This window comes from Dinoponera quadriceps, unplaced genomic scaffold (genome assembly GCF_001313825.1).
Source record: "Dinoponera quadriceps isolate SergipeBrazil2010 unplaced genomic scaffold, ASM131382v1 scaffold96, whole genome shotgun sequence".
Classification (NCBI taxonomy): Eukaryota; Metazoa; Arthropoda; class Insecta; order Hymenoptera; family Formicidae; genus Dinoponera; species Dinoponera quadriceps.
The window spans coordinates 340,807-362,811 of record NW_014554269.1 but is presented as its reverse complement, the minus strand read 5'-3'; the positions used below and the strand labels follow the sequence as shown (position 1 = coordinate 362,811).

The 22,005-nt window shown below is 46.3% G+C and overlaps 2 protein-coding genes across 3 annotated transcripts in view; one reads left to right on the top strand and one right to left on the bottom strand.

Annotated features, from left to right (window-relative positions):
• The first annotated feature begins 322 nt into the window (after positions 1-322).
• Positions 323-22,005, top strand: part of LOC106752321 (histone-lysine N-methyltransferase setd3) — a 24,793-nt gene continuing 3,110 nt past the window's right edge. The window contains exons 1-5 of the mRNA XM_014633941.1: positions 323-437; positions 835-1,326; positions 2,484-2,607; positions 21,345-21,459; positions 21,533-21,685. Coding sequence (XP_014489427.1) covers positions 323-437; positions 835-1,326; positions 2,484-2,607; positions 21,345-21,459; positions 21,533-21,685 — 999 coding nt within the window. The remainder of the gene's footprint in view (positions 438-834; positions 1,327-2,483; positions 2,608-21,344; positions 21,460-21,532; positions 21,686-22,005) is intronic.
• LOC106752304 lies at positions 2,615-20,801 on the bottom strand. Of its 2 annotated transcripts, XM_014633908.1 has the most exons (3): positions 17,727-20,801; positions 11,844-12,122; positions 2,615-5,874 (listed from the first exon to the last, which is right to left on the bottom strand). In XM_014633908.1, exons 2-3 carry the CDS (start codon positions 11,973-11,975, stop codon positions 2,890-2,892), a joined length of 3,117 nt encoding a protein of 1,038 aa, XP_014489394.1. In that variant the 5' UTR covers positions 11,976-12,122; positions 17,727-20,801; the 3' UTR covers positions 2,615-2,889. The 2 variants fall into 2 exon arrangements, with proteins under 2 accessions (XP_014489394.1, XP_014489402.1); XM_014633916.1 differs by lacking the exon at positions 17,727-20,801 and having other exon boundaries at positions 2,615-5,871; positions 11,844-12,840.

Genomic DNA, 22,005 nt, shown 5'->3' with positions numbered 1-22,005 from the left:
GTGTGATCCATCGGCGAAGTTCAGTGTAATCGCGAAAGTAGGTGACCTCTGGCAGAAATTGAAAATCAATAAAGTGCGGGCGGCGGAAAGCCGACGAGTCCGCGATGTATGCATATACACGGCGGCACAGACCGCCTCGGCTCGCGAGCGATTTTAAGGTTATGTCGCCCGCGTCTCTTGACGACGGCCGGCCTGTGCGTGCTATTTTCGTTCACGGCAAGAAGAAGTGTTTATTCTTGCCGATCGTAGGCGCGCGTTACGCATTATAATGTATCTGAATGCGCGGGCGAGCCACGAGAGCGCCGTAAGATAGTAGTCCAAAATGGGCAGGAAGAAGGCTCATGCGTCCAAAGGTAAACACGGCCCGACGCAGCAGAGGCACATATCCACGGCGAAGAGGAACGAACTGAATGCCCTGTGCGAGAAACTCTTTCATCGTGAGTACCATCGTCGAACTTCTTTCCATGTACCTTCACGCAGCACGAGACACGTTGCACCCCTTCGCGGAACTTCGTCGCGTGGCACGTCGAGGACGATCAATGTTGATGGATCAAGCGAACGACGAGACTCCTGGGTTCTGTTCAAAGATAAAGTTGCACAGCGTGAACTTCTAAATACGTCTTGAAGTCGTAATCTCGAAGACGTCCTACTTTTCTTTCAGACGTCTCTCTCAGATTCGTCTTCAGGTCTCTTGGAAGTTTGCGCCGGGGAGAGTTAAAAGAGGAATGTGTGTCAAGGATTTCATGTGTTATGCGGCATGCCTCAGCTGTTCTCCGGTGGAATTGACCCTTTGGTCGCGAGAATGATTCGCACTTATTTCTCTCATGTTCGCAGTGAGCAGCAATCCAGCATACGTGACGCAATTATGGAACAACTACTTGGATATCTCGGAGGTTCTGCTGAAGGTTAAACGTCTGGAGGAGATGAAGACGGAATCGTCCGAGCGATCCCAGGGGATTGGTCATTTCATAAACTGGCTCACGGAGAACGGGGCGCGAGTGGACGGTGTGAGCATCGCCGAGTTCCCGGGTTACGATCTGGGACTGAAGGCGGAGACCGACTTTGCCGAGAACCAACTGATCCTAGAGATACCAAGGGCGCTTATCTTCAGCACGTATACCGCCGCTCCAGAGTTGGCCGTTCTGCAGAATGATCCGTTGGTGCAGCATATGCCTCAAGTGGCATTGGCGATAGCGCTTCTCATAGAGAGGCACAAAGAGAACTCCAAGTGGAAGCCCTACTTGGACATGCTTCCCGGCAGTTACACCACGGTTTTGTACATGAAGGCTACCGACATGATCGAGCTCAAAGGCAGTCCGACTTTAGGTAAGCGAAGGGATCATTGGCAAAGCTTACTTCCTCCTCATCGAAGGGAATATGTAGATCAATGAGAAGAAAAGATACGCATCGGTGAAAACCTACTCGCGATTGCTTACAGCGATATACTATTTTCTTTTTTTTATTTTTGCGAGAAGGTGTAAATGTTTAGCATGTGACGACACACGTGCAGGAATAGTCTCTAGTCTAAGGCACACGTCTGAATCAACCTTCCACGCTAAATGAATCTTTAATTCCGAATATATAATATAATGTATAATATCATAATCCCTTTTATAATCCTACTCAACTAATGAATAAGAGCATCTATCTATTTCGAATTCCATGGTACATAAAACGCTGCTTTAACCAGGAATCGAACCTCCATCATCCTATTTGCCGGACAGAGCACCGTACACAGAAAAAAGTGCTAGGTTCAAGTACGTATAAATAATTATTCCAATAATCCTTGGCAAATTTTTACTCGGATTCACTGATTCGATAATTTACTCGGAAGATATTCTCACTTAATAAAATATTACTTGGTCCCACGAAAAATTTGCTATAAAATATTGGAATCACTACTTACTTGAATACCGAGGCTAATTTGGCTGTCGAGGATGCTGTCGGCCTGTCGACAGTATCCTGTTCCTCGCAAAACATGCTTCATAAATCGCGTTAGATCGAAAAAATAAACAATACTTTCTTCCGTCCGGTGTCTCAATTTTATATTTACATAGATTTCGTCAATTACTAAAACTAAGAAAAGATAGACTGGCCAAGAACTACTTGCTCGTGGCTGTTGCAGCGATATATGATTTTTTTTTTATCATTATTCTGGGAAGATATAAATTATAGGAATTTTAACGTGGAAAGTTAATTCGCCGCGTGCGTCAGGCCGGAGACTATTCCGACGCGTGCGTCATCATACGCTAAACATTTATACGCTCCCACAACTTCGTTCTCTCTTACTTCGTTCTGTCTTATCTCGGAGAAACAAGTTTGTACTTGCTCGTTCGTTGCATCGTTTCGCATGAACACGAGCGGAAGATGATCGTTAGCTCTTGAGTCTGAAAGTAACGCGGATCCGTTAACATTCCGTCGGCTGGAACACGGAAGAATGCAGCTGCGGATCTTGTACTAATACATTTATTGCATTTGTGCAGAGGCTGCGTTGAAACAATGTCGGAACATCGCGAGGCAGTACTCTTACTTCAGCCGAGTGTTTCAGAGTAACAACAACGCCGTTTCCGCGGTACTCAGGGACGTCTTCACCTACGAGAGATATTGGTGAGTAATTTTGCGAATCGTCTAAGCGAGACTGGAGAGTCACCGAGCTATCTTGAGCGTATAAAATTTACAAATTTTATATCAAATACAGCGCTTACAGAGTATAAACGTGTATATAGTATATGTATATATATATATTATATATATATATATATATAAATAAATATAGCTTATCTCCTATGCGTGGGAGCTCTCGGGAGTGCAAGATGTCGGTATTCAACGGCGCGCAATGATCGATTTAAAGTCACGTGAGTGCTCGTGCGGAGCGTATCGAGCCGGGTGTCACTTCGCGTAATCCGGTATCGTCTCCCAGCTGTCGTTTGCGTCCAACGAGTCGTTGTCTATGTCGCTCTTGCCGTCGAACTCTTGCTCCTCGGAGCAGGTCTCCTGCGTCTCCGGCCGCTCGGCCGGCCTCTTGGCCGTCGACGTGGCGACGACGTTGACCATCACGGTGCTGAGACTGCTGGAATTCGAGAGCTTCCGCGCTGCCAACATCGGGCCCTGAAACACCGCTCGCGAGAACGTGTTCCGATAGGTGTACTTCTGCTTCTGCCGTATCCGGCAGATGATGAAGATCGCCAGGAACACGACGATCGTCACGCCGAGAATCGCGCCGCTCGCGATTATGCTCGGCTTCACCTTCGACAGAGTCTTCTTCTCCTCGCCGCCGAGAATGCCCCCGTCGTTCGTACTGCTCGCTTTCTCGTCGTCGTAGGTCGTCTTGAGGTCCACCGGCTCCTCTCGCGTGATCTCCTCGACGAAACCAGCGCGGAATTCGCTCGTCGAGTCGTTCGACCGGACGATCCTCTCCTCCTGCTCGTTAATCAGCACTATGTCCGCGTGGTCGTCGCTCACGGTAGATCTCGTCTCCGACAGCCGCTCTTCATCACCGCTGATCTCGGGTTCGAGCTGTCGCTGCACTTCCTTCGCGAAAGGTACGGTACCGAAGGTCGTCAACAGGTCAACGATGTGCACCGTCCGATGGGAGTCCTCCAGTTCGGCGTATTCGTCGGTGTTCTTCGCCTCGTCGTTAGCGTCGAGCGGCTTCCTCGACGACGCGTTCCTGTCGCGCTCCACGAGGCCCAACAGCCTCGACATCGACGTGTTTTCCGAGTGCCTGTCGAAGAACGGGTCGTGCAGATAGCTCACGATGTCCTGCTTCACTTGGCTCGTCGAGATCTCCGGGTTCTCTCTCACCACGTCTGCCCCCTGGGAGTCCGCGAGGTTGAGGCGCTCGTCGGAGCCTTTCGCCGGCGAGAGCGATATGACGATCTGGCCGTCGTCCATCCTGACGGTCTCCTGGAGGTTCGGCTTGGGCACTCGCAGCCGAGACACCTCCGTCAGGTGGACCTTGCTGGAGCCTCGCTGACGCAACGCGATCAGCTCCTCTATGCTCATGTTCCGCGACTTGAGAAGTCGCTCCAGCCGCTTGCCAGCCGACCCGGACGCGAACAATTCGAAGATCTCCGCTCGTGCCTCCGGCTCGATCTCGGAGACGACCTCCTCGTAGCGTCGGTTGTTCGATGCGGCCTGGTGGTTCTCCGGCGTACGGTCGTCGCTCGGATTCGGCTTCTTTTCCGCTTCTGGAGTCGCTGTGCTCGCGTCATCGTCGGCCCGCACTATATTCTGTCCGCCGTCGCCGATCGCGGCGTCGCTCTGATACTCGGCCTCGAGGAACGTGTTGTAATCCTCCGCGGAAGGGCCGCTGATGCGGATCGACTGGACGTTGTCCCGACTCGCGTCCTTGTCGTTAGCATCCTCGATGTCTTCGTCGACGTCTTGGTCGCCGCAGTCTTTCGTCAATTCGATGCGCTCCGTGGGGTTGAGAATCTGCTCGATGCTCAAGGTGGATTCGACATCGCGCGCTTCCCCGGGTTCCCTTGCCGGCGGCTTCTCGGCTTTCTCGCTCGACCAGTCCGGCGTCATCGGGCTCTTCGCCTTCTTGAAGTCCGTGAAGTCCGAGAACTCCATGATCTCGTCCTCGTCGAGGTTCTCCAGCCTGGCGCCGCGGTCGCTCGTTGAACCCGCGTTCCCGTCGTCGTTCAGGAAGTATTCCATGGAGTTGACCGTGGGCAACGACGTCGACGTGGTGATCGAGATGCTCGGGGGAGTGGTCACCTTCGGCCACGAGGAGTCCTGCGCGGACCGGCTTATCGTCTCAGCGCTCTGCGATTCCTCCTCGGGCACGCGACTCGTGTCGTTCGAAGACGCCTCGTCGTGGCTCTTCATCGAGAACTTGTCCGGGATGAGCGTTACTCTGGAGTCATTCGGGGTGCTTGAAGTTGCAGACTTCGTCGTGGTAGCGTCGGACGCCTGCGTGGACTTCCAGGCTGGCGTGGCGGCGAGTTTCATCAGCGAGTTGGACATCACCCTCGACATCTCCTCGATGTACTCGTCGGACTCGTCGGCGATTCGCGACTTCAGGGCGTTGATCACATCGGCCTTCCCCTTCAACAGGTCGTTCAGAGTCAGATTCCTGCGCTGTAGAATCTCCGACAGGCTCGAGCCCTCCTCCTGCTGCATCTTCAGCAGCGACTTCAGCTCGAGCGCGTTGTCCGGTGACCGCGTGACTGGCTGATCTTCAGCGTCCTTCGACTGCGACGGAGGTCGCGCAGTGGACTCCACGTCTACCTCGGGGCTCGCCTCGTTCGCCAATGCGAACTCGTAGTTCTGCGGCGGCCGCCTCTTCCTCGGCCGAGGCCTCAGGTACTCCTCGTCGCTGAATTCATGCTCGTCCGGACGAGCCTGGAAAGCCTCGCGGTACCTCGCCGAGGTGGCTTCCTTCTCGTCGTCCTTGGACAAGTCGACGACGGCGTTGCGGCCGTGTTTCTTGTCGTGGCTCGCCGCGTTCCCGACCGTCTCCTCGTAGAGAAGCGCCGGCTCGCGCACCGGGTTCTTCAGCGGGCGACGCCTCTTGCGCGGGTAGTCCTCGTCAGGGTCATCGCGGTACGCCGGCTCGTACTCGTCCGGGAACGGAAGTCGCCTCCCTCGGGGACGGTTCTGGTTGACATAGCGATACTTGAGCGGTCGGCGAGCCGCCTCGGGCGAGTCCTCCTGCTCGACGTCGTCGACCTCGTCGTCCCTCGAGTACGACCGGTAGTGAGAGAAGGGCAGCAGAGGCACGGAATCTCCATCGCGCCACTTCGGCTCGAGTGCCTCGCCGTTGTTCCTCCACTTCCCCACGGGCTCGCTCGATCCTCGTTCGCGATCCTCCGCGGCTCTTCGCGGCACTTCAGCGTCGTCGAACTGGCCGCGCGATGGACCCTTCTGGAAGAACCAGCTGCGTTTAATTGACTCCTGCGAGCGACGTGTGAATGCACGCGAGTGTGATCTCTCAAACGGCGCTTCGTTTTTGCACTCTCGCGTAATCCGCGGGGATATCGCGCATCGCCGATAATATCGCCGGGAAAATATTTTCATTACCGAAGTATACTTTTATATATAAGAATGTATACAAAACGTGAATGAATATTACACATAGCGTTATATAATCGTGATTATGTAGTTTATTATTCTAAAGAGGCTCGTTTCTCGTATAGTTAGTCGTGAAAAGGCCGCAACGCTTCTTTTTTACGTTTGGAACGCATCGCGTGTCCAGTAGGAGAATTTATTTTCTAGCAATCATCAGGAGATATATTTTCCTATTGGATACGAGATAGGCTGCGAAATTCGTAGAGGAGAAAAGCGTTGCAACCTTTTTGTGACCATGACCGTACACTCGTATAATAATAATGATAATGCGCACGGAGATAATATTGTAGTAAAAGTTGCCATAAAATTTTATAATGCTGAACCATGTCGGGATTATGATTGAAATTATTATATGTTGTAACTTTTAGTGATATGAACAGTCGGCAAATTAAAAGTTGCAACACTTTTTTTCGGTGTAACATAGATTGTATCCAATAGGAAAATGTATCTCTTAAGGATTGCAGAGAAACAAATTCCCTTATTGGACGTGGGATGCGTTATGCGAAAAAATATTGTTGCAATTCTCAATCTGCCGACTGTACATATGAAATACATCACTGAAGATTACAATACACATCATAATTTCAGTCATAATTTTGGGGTGGTTCAACATTGCGAAATTTTGTGGTAATTCTTACTACAATAATATTCCCCGTGTAATTGAAGCTTGGAGCGATCTTGGAGCGAAAATAAAAAAATAGTTTATTTCTCAAAACAATTTCAATAAAAAGGCGGAAACGTGATAAAAACAGTAAAATTGTTTTAAAATTAATAATTACAACATAAACAACAAAAAGCGAAAATTTTTGGAAACAATGACATTTTCAAAAACATTAAACGAAAGTATCAAAATTTTGTGCTAATATCGGCAGCACATTTGTGCTCTTTGGAATATAACAAGTTTAGAAGAAAACAATTTATTGAGAATCAGGCCTCGGAAGTTCTCTTTTCCACTCGCAGTGCACCCCGGCGCGCACTCTATCACACGGATGTAACTTCTGCCGAATAATAATCATGGTTATAATTATACGAGACGCGGATAATTGAACGTGAAGATAATTATTAATTTTTCGCAGCATATAGATTGCTTTTTGCGAGATGATATTTATGTAAAGGCGGATAAGATTTACGTAAGATCACATTGTGTCTCTTATATTACGGTATATCGCGCTCGATTAGTTTAACGACACTTCATGCCCACGTTCGTGAAATTAATTAATCCGTCGTTGCTCCGCGAGTCCTGCGACGGCAAGCCGAGCGCGACGCACGTCACTTATTGAAATCGCGCGCGAGGATACGCAGGCTTGAACTTCGGCGAGTCCCCGATTCGTCACAAGTCACGCGGCGAATCGCTGGTAAACGAGGCGTGCGCTCCGCGAATAACAGCAAAAGGCCGACGACCGTGACGATAGAAAGTATCGACATGATCGCGACAAACGCTGCCGCGGGATGTCCCGCGTAAATCGCGGCTCTGCGATATCATCCCGCCGCTCGTCCGCGCGCGGGTTTCGCGGATGTTCACGGGTCGCGAGGTACGCGTGCTCGCGGAAGTACGCGTCGCGAGCACTCGGATCTCTCTCGCGCGGATATCTCTCGATTATTCGCCGGGGGGGATCTTCCTCCGCGTGCGGCGCGCCGAAGGCGAGGAGATTCGGCGATTTCTCGCTTTTACTTTCGCAACCGGACGCGCGCGCGCGCGCGCGTGTGAGAACGAACGAGCGAGCGGGCGATTCTTCGCGCGCGAACACTTTTCCGTTCTCCTCTTTGCGCAACGCGCCAACCCATCCCGACGAATTCGCCATCGAAGTCATCCCTGTCGTCTTTCTATTCTTTCCCATGTAATGCGCGATACCTAGTGCGCTCGAGTACATATCAAATTAAGTAAAATCGGTTAAATTGATAACAATAAAAAAAAAGATAAAATTTGTCCACACGCGTAGGACTTTTCGTTTCCCCTCTTTTCTCGAAACCGCGTGAGCGCCTCCTGAAAAACTCGCCGTTCAAGTTACTCTCTCGACCTATCCGCCCTTTCCCGTGTCACACACGAAACGTAATGTGAACTTTTGCATAGCAAAATTCGCCTACACACAGGCGGAGTCCTTTCTGCAGACGGTTGAGCGATTTCGCGAGTTGCAGGTTCCGTCGCGGTTCGAGCGTTTTCTCGTTTTCATCGCAACGCCGCTTACGTGTGACCGGCGTTGGCCTTCAATTTTCCCTCCGCAACGATTATTCGGGCTACGGGGAGAGTCCTCGTTATACTTCGAAATACTTCGTTACGCTGTTAAAGTAGCGGCGCATTAGATGATCACGAGTCCGGCCATAAGCGAGAACTATCGCGGCGTTTCGTAAGGGGCATTCGAGTAGTCCGATCGGCTCGTTATCGTTATTAAGGCATTTCGTAACTTCATTAATAAAACAAAGCCGCGGCGTGGCGCCCGTGTTCCGTGCTTTCGCGGATGATTTTCACTTCGCTTTCTCGCCGTGAAAAAGATCGCCTGCTTGCTCGCCTACTCGCTCGCTCGCTCGTTCGCGCGCGCGCGCGCGCGTTTCACGATCCCATTTTCCACGGTTCAATCTCTCCCGCGTATTTGCGATCCACGTGGGAAATTATTCGCGATTGTTCCCACGCGAATCAACGGGAACCGCTTCGCGCGATTCGATCGTGAGCGAGCGAGCACTCGCCGGATTAGGCTGGGTTCACATCATCCGTCTCTGAACGACGACAGGCGAGCGTCAATCCTCCGTCAAGATATTTCTCTACGCTTAGGGCGACTTTCACCGAATTCCGATTAAGCTGCTCGACGATTTACAATCGCGGCCAGTCAAGTGTTACCCGCTCCATCTTGCTAACATATTGAACTTGTTGGCGTGTTACAGAACTGGAAATTGGTATTGGCGATTCTTATCGTTATTCGCGGATCTAGCTTAATCAGAGTTCGGTGAAAGTCACTCTTAATGCCAGACGGAACGGACACTGTGAGTGCTCACTGCAATTGGAGTAAATCTTCTTGATTTAATGGCATTATTATTACTATATTAAAATATACATATTAAAACTAGTACGTTATGTATTGTTTTCGACAATTAAAGCATTAGTTCAATGTTCAATTCAATAATTTCAATGATCCACTCCAATCACGCGTGCTGTCGGAAATTTCATTGATTCAACAGATATTTTTTCCCGTGCAAGGACCAAATTTGGCATATGAGAACCAGAAATTTTGCTTTCTTCAACAAAAAAAACGTGTTTGGTTGTCCATCATCAGTAAATGAGTCCAACTAGACTCATTTTTTCGTGAGCAAGGAAGAATATTTTGACGGAGGATCAAGGAGTGACGTTTGCCCACCGTCGTCCAAACGTACAATGTGAACGCAGCCTTAACGCGTTGGAGCGCGTCCCGCGCGCGGATTCACTTTTCATCGTCGTTATCGTTGATATCTATTCGCCGCGATACGGGTCACTGGATTCAGGCCGTTGGATTTAGCACGGCAATAGGTGTCCCGTATTTTCCCCATCGCCGCATTCACCGCTCCCCCCGCGCTTTTTCCAACGAACACCTGTCGAATTCCGTCTCGCGCGGGACCGTTTTTCGTTGCTCTCAGATATTAGCGGCGACGAAATGCGCAACGAAACGCTCGTAAAGCCTCGAGCTTTCCGCGAGCGGCACCAGCTTTCTCTTTCTCTCGTAGTTTACGCGCCGCGTCGCGAGTTTTCTCGTCGTGGCGGTGCGTCAATCTCGCGGCCAGGCGCATCGACGAAAAATTCCGCGAGGAAGAAAAGCGTTCCGACAGAACGATTTCAGGTGCCGACTCCGTGGATACGTTGGTGTGTATGTGCGTGCGTGCGTGCGTGCGTGCGTGCTCAGAAAGAGCTCGACGATAGTTTGAGAAAAAACATGGAGGAATGTATAACGAAGGCGTTCAGAAATTGCGCAGTTACTTGGAATCGTAAACGATGGAAGTATATTGAGGAGGGGAAGAGAGAAAGGGGGAGGGGAGAGAGAGAGAGAGAGCGAGAGAGAGAGAGAGAGAGAGAGAGATTTCGATGTCAAGTTCACTATGATTCGCGACGAAATTAATAACGATTCGGATGAAAAATTAACTTCACTTGTGCACTGAAAATAAGAGTTTAGTAACAATTACCAAGCATTTATTGAAATAGTTTCAACTAAATAATTTGGTTACAGTAAAATTAAATCATTTTGCATAGTACATGTAAGGAAATCATTTAATTGAAGCTATTTCACTAAATGTTTGGTAATTGTTATCGAATTCTTTTTTTAATATGGCAATTAAGTTTAAGATTAACGGAGCCTGCGATGAGATTCATAAAGAAAATAAGAGAGAGAGAGAGAGAGAGAGAGAGAGAGGCAGAGGGGGGCATTTCGCCGAATTTTGGCTCGGCCATGCCATGCTACGCGGAGGAGGGCTGAATCAAGAGAAATTCTTAATATCCTGCGCTCAAGTTGAATCTACTTGAGCCTAATGACGCCTGATGAAAGCAATTACGGCGTAACTTGGTTGGACCTGTCACCCGCGAACGCGTCACGATCATTTCGCAAGCGAGAGAGGTATCGGTTCCGCGCATTCGTGCGGCCGATCCGGTATCTTTCGGAGGCACCGCGTGTGACGAATATGCTGTTCACGGTATTCCGTAGAAATGTCAGTATTTTGTAATTCACCGGTTTTCGCGAGGGAAAAATGATCGCGACCGGTTGAAAGAGCCGAGAGCCAAATTACTTTCGGCTCGCTAATACGGTCATTAATCCTATCACGCGCGAGCTGTGAAATGTGTCCGCCCGAAAAATCCCCCGTCGCGCTAATTACGGCCGCGAAATCCCGAGGATAATGCGAGCGTTTAATCTGCTATTTCCTAACGCTGTGAATCACATCGCTTCTAACGGAATGTGGGGAAACTCGGAGTAACTGACGTGTTCTCGCGTTAGGTATTTATTAGAGATGGACACTGCAACGTCAGCTAATTGCGAATTCTATTTTTCAAAAGATCGATTTCTAAAAGAAAAATGTTTGGAATTTTAGAGTCCAAATTTTGTTTAGAAATTTTGCGAATAGGGATAGTATCTGACATATTCGGTGATTCGAAATATCGAAACTGTTAAAAGAACTAATCTTGACGAATGCAAAATGCTATGCAATTAGAGAGTATCAGTTTAAATAAGTATCTTTAACTCAATTATGAGATTTTTGTTTGAAAATAAATGCAAATTTCGCCGTGACATGCAACAGCATGACGCAATGCAAGAAAAAATTACATTCTTTAGAACAGTAAATATTATTTACTGTACTTACAAAATGAACACACGTACTTTTCAATTTTTGAAGTTTCAAATATTCAAACATTCGAATATTCGAATATCCAAATGCTCGAATTTTTACATCTCAAACTTACATTATTCGAATATAGCTCTATTCTTAAAGCTTTTTATTATGAAATTTAGGAATTTAGAAATAAATTTCTAAAAGAAAATTTAGAAATTTTTTTCTCCTTCTATTCTTCCATTTTCCTCTTTCCTTTGCATTTTTCGCTACTTTTCCCCTTTTCCCCCGTTTTCATTTCCTTTTCTTTTCCCATTTTCCACATTTCTTCTAGAAATCGATCATTGCTATTAATTTCCCTGTGATTCCTATAACGAGTCCTCCGCGATCTCGAGCAACGTCGACGCCGGGAACTCCGCAGCGTCCGCGCAGCCCCCCGCTCGTGGTCGGCGGAGCGAGAAGCTCCCCACGCTTGTCGCGGTGCTCACCTGATGCTCATAACCATCGCTTCGTCTCGCAGCTTCCGGCTTTCCGGCGGGATCGCCGTGGACCAGAACGCCGCGCGAGAAGAAGTCACACGCGAATGCAATCAGCGCGAGCACGAAGACCGCCTTCCGCATAGTTGCAGCGCGATCAGGAACCTCGATACCTCCTCGTCCTCACGGCACCGCACTCCTCGCCCGTGACACTTCACCTCCTCGTCCGCCGAGTCGAGCAGATGCACGTAGATCACCGCTGCGCACAGAATCACGAAGATCGCGTTCTTCCTGTTGCACAGACACAGGATTCCCTTAAGAACCATGCAGGCGAGCGAACGTCGATCCCCCGTTCCGTCGGATCGATACGTCGAGTTATATCGATCACCGGAACTTGGTTAGCGCTATCGAGGAACAAGGTACCCTGCGATTTCCTCTGTTCTTTGTACTGCATCTACAGGGCACTCGGATAATCCGTAATTGATAATCCTGATCGATGGACCGCGCTTTTAATTCATCACACCGAACTCGTATCGATCTCTCCTCGTTCCCCGTGTTTCACTCTTGCATCGGTAATACCACCGGATTCAAAGGAACGTACTTAGATCCTTCGGAGGCCAATCGTCCCGTTCGCACCCTCGACGCGATTCTTGCACCCTCTTCCGCCCCGTAACGCGTCGCTTCGTTGATTTCTTTCGGCGGAATATCCTCGTCGAGGAGTCTCGCTCCTCTCGGTTACCGTGCGAGACGTGCGTCTCGATCAGATGCGTCGTATTCCATTTCCGATCTCGCGAAAGAACGTCTCTCTCTCTCTCTCTCTCTCTCTTTCTCGTCGCTCGAATATATCGTCGGTATATTAACTTTCGCGGGCGCGCACGCGAGAGTCTCCGCGGGAACGGCGGCGAAACGAGCGCTCCTGCGCTCACGGCAAATCGGTCCTGCGCCGACTGACGCCGCTTTTCTCCGTGCGCGCTCCTAAGTAAGTCGGTGAAACTCGAGAGAGGAGTAGTCTTCCAGCCGACGCGAGTCTACTACTACTACTACTGCTGCTTTGCTGCTATTAATGCCGCCGCTACTCCACTCTCGACTCTCGAGATGTTCTCTCTCTTTCTGTCCGGAGCCAAGTCGTTCCGAAGACGCGAACAGTCGTGAACTGCCCACAGATCGCCAACTCGGTCTCGAACGAAGAGCGAAGAGTCTCCTCTTTTGCGGAAGCGATAAACGTCTATTATCGTAATTGCCGCCCGGATTGGGAAGCACGTCGGACGCGCCGACGTACCTCGTTCGGATCGACGCCCGCGGAGAAACGTAGAATGGAATGGATCTCGATTTGATTGGGTTTTGGGATCAATCCTGCGTGAGCAATGATTAATGTCACGGCTCCCGGCCCGTCGTTGCAGTCGTCTTGACGTTCTTTGACGACGTCACGCTGATAGAAAATTATAGTTTGTTTTGACGCCAAACATGCTTTGTAGTGGTAACAACATGCATATAAGATTATTTTTATTGATATCTTTTGACAATTTTTTCCCGCGCACGAAATGACATTTGCGATTGATTCAACACACTTGTAAAATACCCCGAACACTTTTCCTTTTCCCTGAAAAACCTATAAATAGCTGTAAAATTAACATAGACAGAACCATGAAAAAAAAAAATTAGGAAAAGAAAGTTGCGTATCATCTTAATTTCACGGTTATTTTATTGGTTAGTGGGATAAACGGAAGAATATTCGGAATATTTTACAAAGGTGCTGAATCGATCACAAATGTCATTTTGTGGGTATATCTTCTTATTTGAACATATATCGCAACAATTCTGAGCATGGACTTTCTTTCTTCTTAGCAGATTTTTACTTGGATTAAGTAAATTTTGCTTGAATCAAGTATTTTATTTGGATAATTTACTTAGAAAATTTTTATTTAGATCAAGTAAATATCACTTGATCCAAGTAGAAATTTGCTAAGGAATATTGCAGTAATTACATTATTTACTCGAGTCTAGCACCTTTTTCCCTATACAGAAGTCTTAATATAAAATAAAGGAAGACGAGGCAATCGTCAGAAAATAAAAGAAAAGAAGAAAATATGAATGAGGGAGAAGAATATATATTGTTATATCACTAATCGTTGATGATATGCAATGATGTATCGTTAAATAATGATGATGATATAATAGAGACGCAAAGTGACGTGAGGATAACATTGAAGAAGAAACGTACGGAGAAACGCTGAGAAGATCGCGAGAAGATCGACCGCGGCACTTCCCCGCTCGAAGCTCGCGTGCGAATCCGTTCTTTCTCATCTCGGAAACTCGTATCGATTATAGCGTATTACGCGGATTATAACACAGTTACTCGTAACATCGCGGCGAATTCGCACGTCACGCCGGCCGAATGAGATCAGCGTGAGACGCGGCGCGGCCGAGTGTCGCGAATTCGCCGCTAATGAACGGCGGGAAAACGAAGACGACGACGACGACGACATAACGACGACGATGATGAGGGACGGTAATGACGACGCGATTCTTCTGCGATTCTCCGGGGTGCAGATAGGCATCGAGAGGAGCTGGCTGCGTCGTTCATTAAGCCCGTCTCAGACGGTTCCTCTGCGCGGAAAAGAAAATCTCAGTTCGTGCAACTGACTAGACGAAAACTCGGCGGAAACTCGAGGGATGATATCTCTGTTATCGTGATGGAAAACGTTCGTCTGAACATTCGGCTGCGTTAAAACTCGATCGGGGTAACTGAGATTATTTGACTGGACGGAAATCTCCTACAGGAATTTGTACACTGAAATACATTTTATTTAGTATTTGTAACTCTAATTATCATAGTAAAAGAATTACAGTCAGGAGAACCATTTTTCTAGTAAGTGTTATTATAATGTGTATATATAAATGATAACCTTACATGCATAGATATTGTTTTTGTAATAAAACCATGAGAAAGATACAATTGGAGTTTAAAGTAACTTTAATTAATTTCTCTAAGTTTTTATTTCTATAATCGAGTTTTCGGCTGATTCCCAGACAATAACAAACCAGCCATACGAGCCAAGTTTTTTCTCCGTGTGCGATTCGGGACTGAACTCTGTATGTACTTCTCTCGGAAGTCGGTTTTCCGTTCGAAAAGATGCACTGATAGAAAATTATAGTTATTTTTATAGCGCTAAACGTATTTTATAGTAGTAGCAACATGAATGTAAAGTTATTATCACTGACTCTATAGTAACATTTACTAGAGAAATGGTTCTCCTGACTATTTTTGTGATTAAAATAAAAAAAGAGTATGTCAGTGCCGAAAATAATTGTAATTTTTTATCAGCGTAGAATTTCCATTAACGATGATCTCCGATTCTCCGGAATCTCGCTTGTGTCATGCCTCCTCGTGAAGGGGGCGTTTCTTCTCGTGAACGTTAATTACACGGAAAAAAGTTTCAATTCCTGCAACTGAATAGGGGTCAGATGAAAACTCGGTGACAAGAAATTATATCTCTGTTACCACTACTTAGAACATTCACTCAGTTGAGGCAACTAAGAGTAATTGACTGAATAGAAACCTTCTACAGGAATCTTTCTGTTCCTATAACTAACTATTAGGTCTGGTCTCCACAACGGCAACGGAAAATTCACTTACACTAAAGGAATCGTTTCTTCCGTGCACGAAGAAATCTCAGCTCGAGCATTGAGAAAAAAATACTTGAACATTTATTTGCAGAATATAAAGTTTATTTCACAGAGACAAATCTTATTTCTATGAAATAAACTTTATATTCCACAAATAAATTTTTAAATACTTCCTTTTCTCAGCGTATAATTGAATAGCAGAGATCAGACGAAAACTCGGTGACTAGAATTGATATCTTTGTTCATTGCAACTGAGAACATTCATGTGAACATTCGGCCGCATTGAAGCTCGATCGAGACAACCGAGAGCAATCGATCGAGTTGAAACCTCCTACAGGAATCTTTTTGTCTCCAGGCAACGGAAAATTCAGTCACACTAACGTAGTTGTCTTCTCCGTGCGACGCGTGTCGAACTTCGTCTTGCCGATTCTCTCGCGAATTGTACAATGGGCTTTACCATGTTACACACTGTGTGTGCACAGGGATGGGTGCAGAGTCGAGCATACACGTGGGAAGGTCGCGCGAATGAATCGGAGATCGTGAGATCTCCTCTCTATGCGCACTTTCTACGCGATAAGAAGAGCGCACCGTGCCGTGCCGCATCGTGGCGAAGGGTCCTCACTAACCGACCTCGGACACGTTGCCTGAGCTGCTCGTTTCATGCTGAAGATAATAACGATCGCCTTAGTTACCGTGTGCCTCTAATGAAACCCCCGTGTTCTCTTAACCCACAAGGATGATATTAGCGCGCGAGCGGCCGAACGATACTTTCCAATCCGCGCTCTTCGCCGAGGAAATGTAATGATGTGCCGGATGACGAAACTCTCTTTTATCGGGGATTTCTTATTACATTTCAATCGGCGGATCCGTTCCCGCGTTTTCTGCGCGTTGCGCGATGTCGAAAGTCGAGACTCCGATTGCTGCCTCTCCTTCTCTCTCCTTCCCCTTCTCTCTCTCTTTCTCTCTCTTTCTCTCTCTATTTCGTGAGGTGTCGTTACGATATCATCTTCATGTCATAATCGTTATTCCCCATCTTGCGTTTACTCGAACCGGCGGCTGCGAAAGATGCTATAATAATATGTTTACGATCAATTCTCGTGCAAAATTTAATTTTGCATATTGAGAGAGAAAAAAAATGGTTAATCTCATACAAAAAATTATAATTATTTTCGGCGACAATTACGTGGAATAAAAAACTCGGTTCCTACAACTGAATAGAGAGCGGATGAAAACTCGGTGACAAGAAATAATATCTGTCACCGTGACTGGGAAGATTCGTGTGAACATTCAGCCGCATTAAAACTCGGCCGAAACAACTGGGAGACAATAGACTGAATGGAAATCTACTACAGAAATCTTTTTGCTCCTACATCGAAAGAAGATATTAAAAAATTTATTTGTAGGATATAAGCTGGAGGGAGGTTTATTTTTGTGTGAAATAACTGAAACTTTCACAGAAATAAATCTTACTTCACGCAAAAATAAACTTTATTTCGCGCAAACATAAACTTTGGATTCCACAAATAAATTTTTAAGTACTTTTTTCTCCCTGTACGACCGGCCTTTCGTCTGTGGTCCCCGAGCGGTAGGAAAATTCAGTTGCACCAATGAGGTTGTTTTTCTACGTATGTTTTGTTCTAATAAAGTTGTTCTAATCAAGTATTCTAATAGAATATGCAATTCTATTAGAATTTATTATTAATAATAGCATTCAAAATATTTATCACTGACACTGTTGTAACACTGGCTGCAAAAGTAGTTCTCCTGATCATCATTTTCTTACTGTGCCGGATTATAATCGCAAATACCAAACACTTTTCTCGAAGAATGTACGAAGTTAGATAAGTGAATATATTTTTTTCAGATTTCATTGCGTTGCGACTGGTCTCGGCTCACTTCGGCGGCGAATGAACCCTTCTAATTGACGACCTACGATCGCGTTCGTTATCGGTGCATGAATGACACCCTGTGGATATATCGTACGTGCGCGCCATGATTAATGATAATCACGCGCAATGCCGCGCCGGCGATTCGAAATTTCTAACGCGCGAGCAACCGTGTATAATACTCCTATTCCGGTTAACTATATTACACGCCATAATAGCGACTTTGTTGAATTATGAGAAATACGTGTACTTATGTGCCCGTTAAGGATTCCTCGTTACGAGAACCTCACAGCGCACGCAACCTTTACATCAGTCGAGATCATTGTAATTGCGTTCCGGCCGCGACATCGTTCCCCGCGCGCCCCTCGAAATGTCTACATACCTGACGAATTTCCATAAATTATACACGTGAAGAAAAAAACGGCACTCTCGCGCCGTCACGCGAGAAAGAGAGAAAGAGAAAGACCGAGGGGAAAAGCGCGCGAGAGGCAGAAACCACCACGTTCGTGTTCTTGAATTTTCTCTCGGCGCAAAAAGCGGTAAGGAGAGGCGTGGGGAGGGGGAAAACGATACATGCTAAAAATAGAGCGCGCGCCACGCGAGAATCACGTTGTTACCGGTGCCTGATCGCCGTTAATCGTCATACGGTTACGGCTATTACATTGCTGAGCGCGGCGATCGGCTACCGCCGCGAAAAGACACGCGTGATCGCTCTCACAGCATGCGACGACACATACATGTGCACCTACACACACACATACACACGCACATGCAGATGCGAGGCCACGACAAGCGCGGCGTAGCAGATCGCGCGTAGTCGAGGAAAACGGCCGGGCGAAAACACCGAGAGAAGGCCGCTCTCGACGATATCCCTCGCTTCTGGTATCTCGCTCGCCGAGTCGGGGAACTCGTCAAATCAGCAGCTTTGCAAATGAGAGACGACGCCGCCGCCGTCGTCTCTCGTCCTCGTACTTTCACACGAGCCCGGACTTTCATGGGATCGCAATAAATTCGCGAGAGGACTCCTCGCGCGATCGGAAATAATCCTCACCGAACATATCGACCGACTCAGGAATGCCGGGGGATGTGAGCGGAGTTCGTAACGATAGCGTGTACTACCGTGGCGTTTTACATTAATAATAATACCATCGATTGCGCGACGCTTCTAAAAGCGGAGTCCGCTCGGAGGTCTAGAACCGCCTACCGTTTCCGTGTAATTACTGTATTCGCGTTTATTTCAGTTGCTGTTCTGCACGGTAAAACATTTTGTGTTGAAAACGAAATTTTTGCGTCACGTTAACATGGAGAATATGTTGAAAAGTACAGAAATAAATTAACACGTTCGCTACGAGAGTCTGAGAAAAAAATCTTGCACCGCAACTTAGAGTGATTTTGCTGGAATGTGTTCCCAAACGACATGGGTCTTTTTAGGATATATTTCTAACATAAAAATGTAATTATCTCTAGACCAAGGACATTCTATATCTATTTTATTGCTTTTTAAGCTCAACAATACTGTTCATTTTCAAATTTATTGTAATACGTTATCACGAACTGATAAAGAACACGCACCGCACATATGGTGGCGGTGGGCTCAAATACAGGAATCGGGACGCCGCATATATTCGCCGGTGGTAGCGAACGTGTTAATATACTTATTAGCATATTACTTTTTAACGTATTCGCCTTGTTAAGATGACATAAAAATTTCAATGGACCGTTTTTAATACAAAGTTTTTTATTCTGTGTAAAGAAAATAGGAATAACGCGAACAGCACGGTTTTTTTTATGAAATTGCAATTTTGCATGAACAGTGAAAATATTTGTGTTCAATTTAACACATTTCACATGTCCCGAATGGTCCATAATATATAGTCAGTCTCAAAAAGGTCGCAACACTTTTCTTTTTTATAAGTTTCGGACTACATCCCGTATCCAATAGGAGAATTTGTTTTTTTTTTTTTTTTTAGCAATTAGTCATTCTTAGGAGATACGTTGCAAAATTTATCGGAAATAAAGTGTCGCAACCTTTTCCTGACTGACCACACGCACGTAACATGAACTGTAGATTTTGTTCAGTACTGGCAGTGAATATACGAACGCAGCCTTTCTTGCTACTTCGTTGTCTGAATTGAGAAACGTCTCAAGACCGAAATCTCGCGGTTTCATCGAACCGTTACTCGAATCGTAAACGAAGCCAAAATAGAAAAAAACGTACATTTTCGTAAGCCGTTATAACTTCATATTTTAAACTCCCAACTTTAATCTCGCCTTTGAAGAAACTCATTATCGCACACAGAGCTGTCTACCTGGAGAGTCTCGCGTAACGAAATTGTCGCAATACTAATCTCGCCGTTCCAAATTGCAACTTGTCTAATCTAGATTTAACAGTGGCGGACCGCGCGCGCAGAGAAACGCATGCCGTATTCGTTCTGCCGATAGCGACGAGCGATCAGGCGTTATTAGCTCGGCACAGTTTGCTGGAATTAATTAGTCCTAAGAGGAAGAACCGTCGATCACGCAACAACCGGGCCACACGGCCCGGTCGATAGAGCGTACATAGCGCGTGGATCTCGCTATGCGGGCGATGAAATCTCGGCGAACGAGAGTAACACGCGATCCTCTCACGTGGATGAGCGTGCGGCGGCGGTGAGAAGCGCGCGTTTCTCCGGATAGAGAGAGAGAGAAAGTCCGCTTCTCCGACAACAACGACAACGACGACGACGACGACGATGTCGTCGCGGCTGCAACGGCAATGAATCCCCTCGCGCGTTCATTTCCGGAATTCTGGGTCAAGTTCTTGTGTCCGAAAAGCAACCGCTCGCCCGCGGCGAGCTAACAGTGTTCTTCCTGAATCTCCCCGAAGGCGAAAGTCGACTTCACGCTCCGCAGATTGATGCGAATGCACACGCGTTTGTCGTAACGGCCTTTTGATAGCCGTCGGATTTCACCACCGAGCCGGGATTCGGTCTCAGCTGTTTTATATCGAATCCTCTCTCTCTCTCGGATCGAGCCGATTCCAAGTTTTGTTGACGTGGCGTTAGAGCCGAAATTTGGGTCTGAACTGAATCGACCACCGATCGTACCAATCGCGTTAGCGTTAATGTAACATTCATTAATAATGTAATATCGTCACACGCAACTTTGGTCCATTCTTTTTAGATGAACCGGCTGCGCTAGTTCAAGAAATTTACGTACACATTGAAGCGTGCGAGATTCTCACGCTTTAGCACGCATAAATTTCTTCAACTAGTGCGGCCAGTTCTGCTAAAATGAACAGACTATTTGTACGCGAAATACATTTTCTTAAGTATAAAATTAACTCTCGCATGGGAAAGTAGAAGTCATTTATGACTCCAGCAAGATTTTATATCATTATGATACTAAATAAGAAATATCTAAAAGAGGCCATAAAGAACAAAGCACGGCATAGAATAGCTATAAATGTAAATGAATCTAAAAACCAACTAGAATAATAAACACGTAGTGGAATATTTATTGTCTATTATAATATTTTTGAAGAATATATTCTTGCTTATTGTTCCATATGATTTTTGTGCCCTTTCTTCGTTTTAATCAAACAGAATGCATATTCATGTATTTGAGTCACTCATTTCCCGCTCACATCCTGCTACTCCATTTTTTCTTGCAAGAGTTAACAATTATCCTTTATATCCTTTAAAGTTATCGAAGTTGTCTATTTAAGTCATTTAAAAAGTCTTAAGGAAATAATTTAATACAGCTTGTGGAAGTGCAAGTTTTTCCATTCCAACTTTGTTTTTAATTCGAGAGAGACGGTGAGATCGTGAAATTTCGTTTCTGAGCACGTATGAATATTAATAATAATAATAATAATGATAATTTTCACATCGATACTGAGGAACATAAAAATGCTGACGAGTCGTTAAAAGTGATTTATCTGCTGACGAGGGGAGAGAGAACAAAGAACAATACGCCAGCTGTGTAACCCGTGGCTAATAACATTCAATGGATTTTTCAGTTGGGCAGTTTCCACGGTGATGACGAGGCAGAATCTGGTGCCGAGTCCGGACGGCTCGCGCATGATCAACGCTTTAATCCCAATGTGGGATATGTGCAACCATGAGAACGGCAGGGTGAGTCTCTTTCATCTCGCACGTGGATAATAAGCCAGTGGACTATTAATGCGCTCTTGTCCCTGATTCGCAGATCACGACGGACTTCAATGCGACGTCGGATCGCTGCGAGTGCTATGCACTGAGGAATTTTCAGAAGGGGGAGCAAATATTCATTAGTTACGGTCCGAGGACGAATTCCGACTTCTTCGTGCACTCGGGCTTCGTCTACATGGACAACGAACAAGTGCGTGCTCGATATTTTTTGCAATTTTTCAATAATTGTTTATATATTATTTTTATGTATATTACTTTTTATTATTTATAATGTTTTTATATCTTTTTTTATTAATGCTTATATCGGATGCTGAAAATTCCTTTCCGATTTTCAAACTAAAGCAACACTGATAAAAAAACTTACATAAGAAAAACGAAATTTAAAAAGAGGATATTCTCAGTGTTCGCGTCCAAAATTTGATCCCTTAAGTTCCCCTATGCCTTCGCCGCAGCCATCTTGTTTTATGATGTCAGAAGCAAGGAAATCCAGAGTTCTCTCTTTCTCTCTCT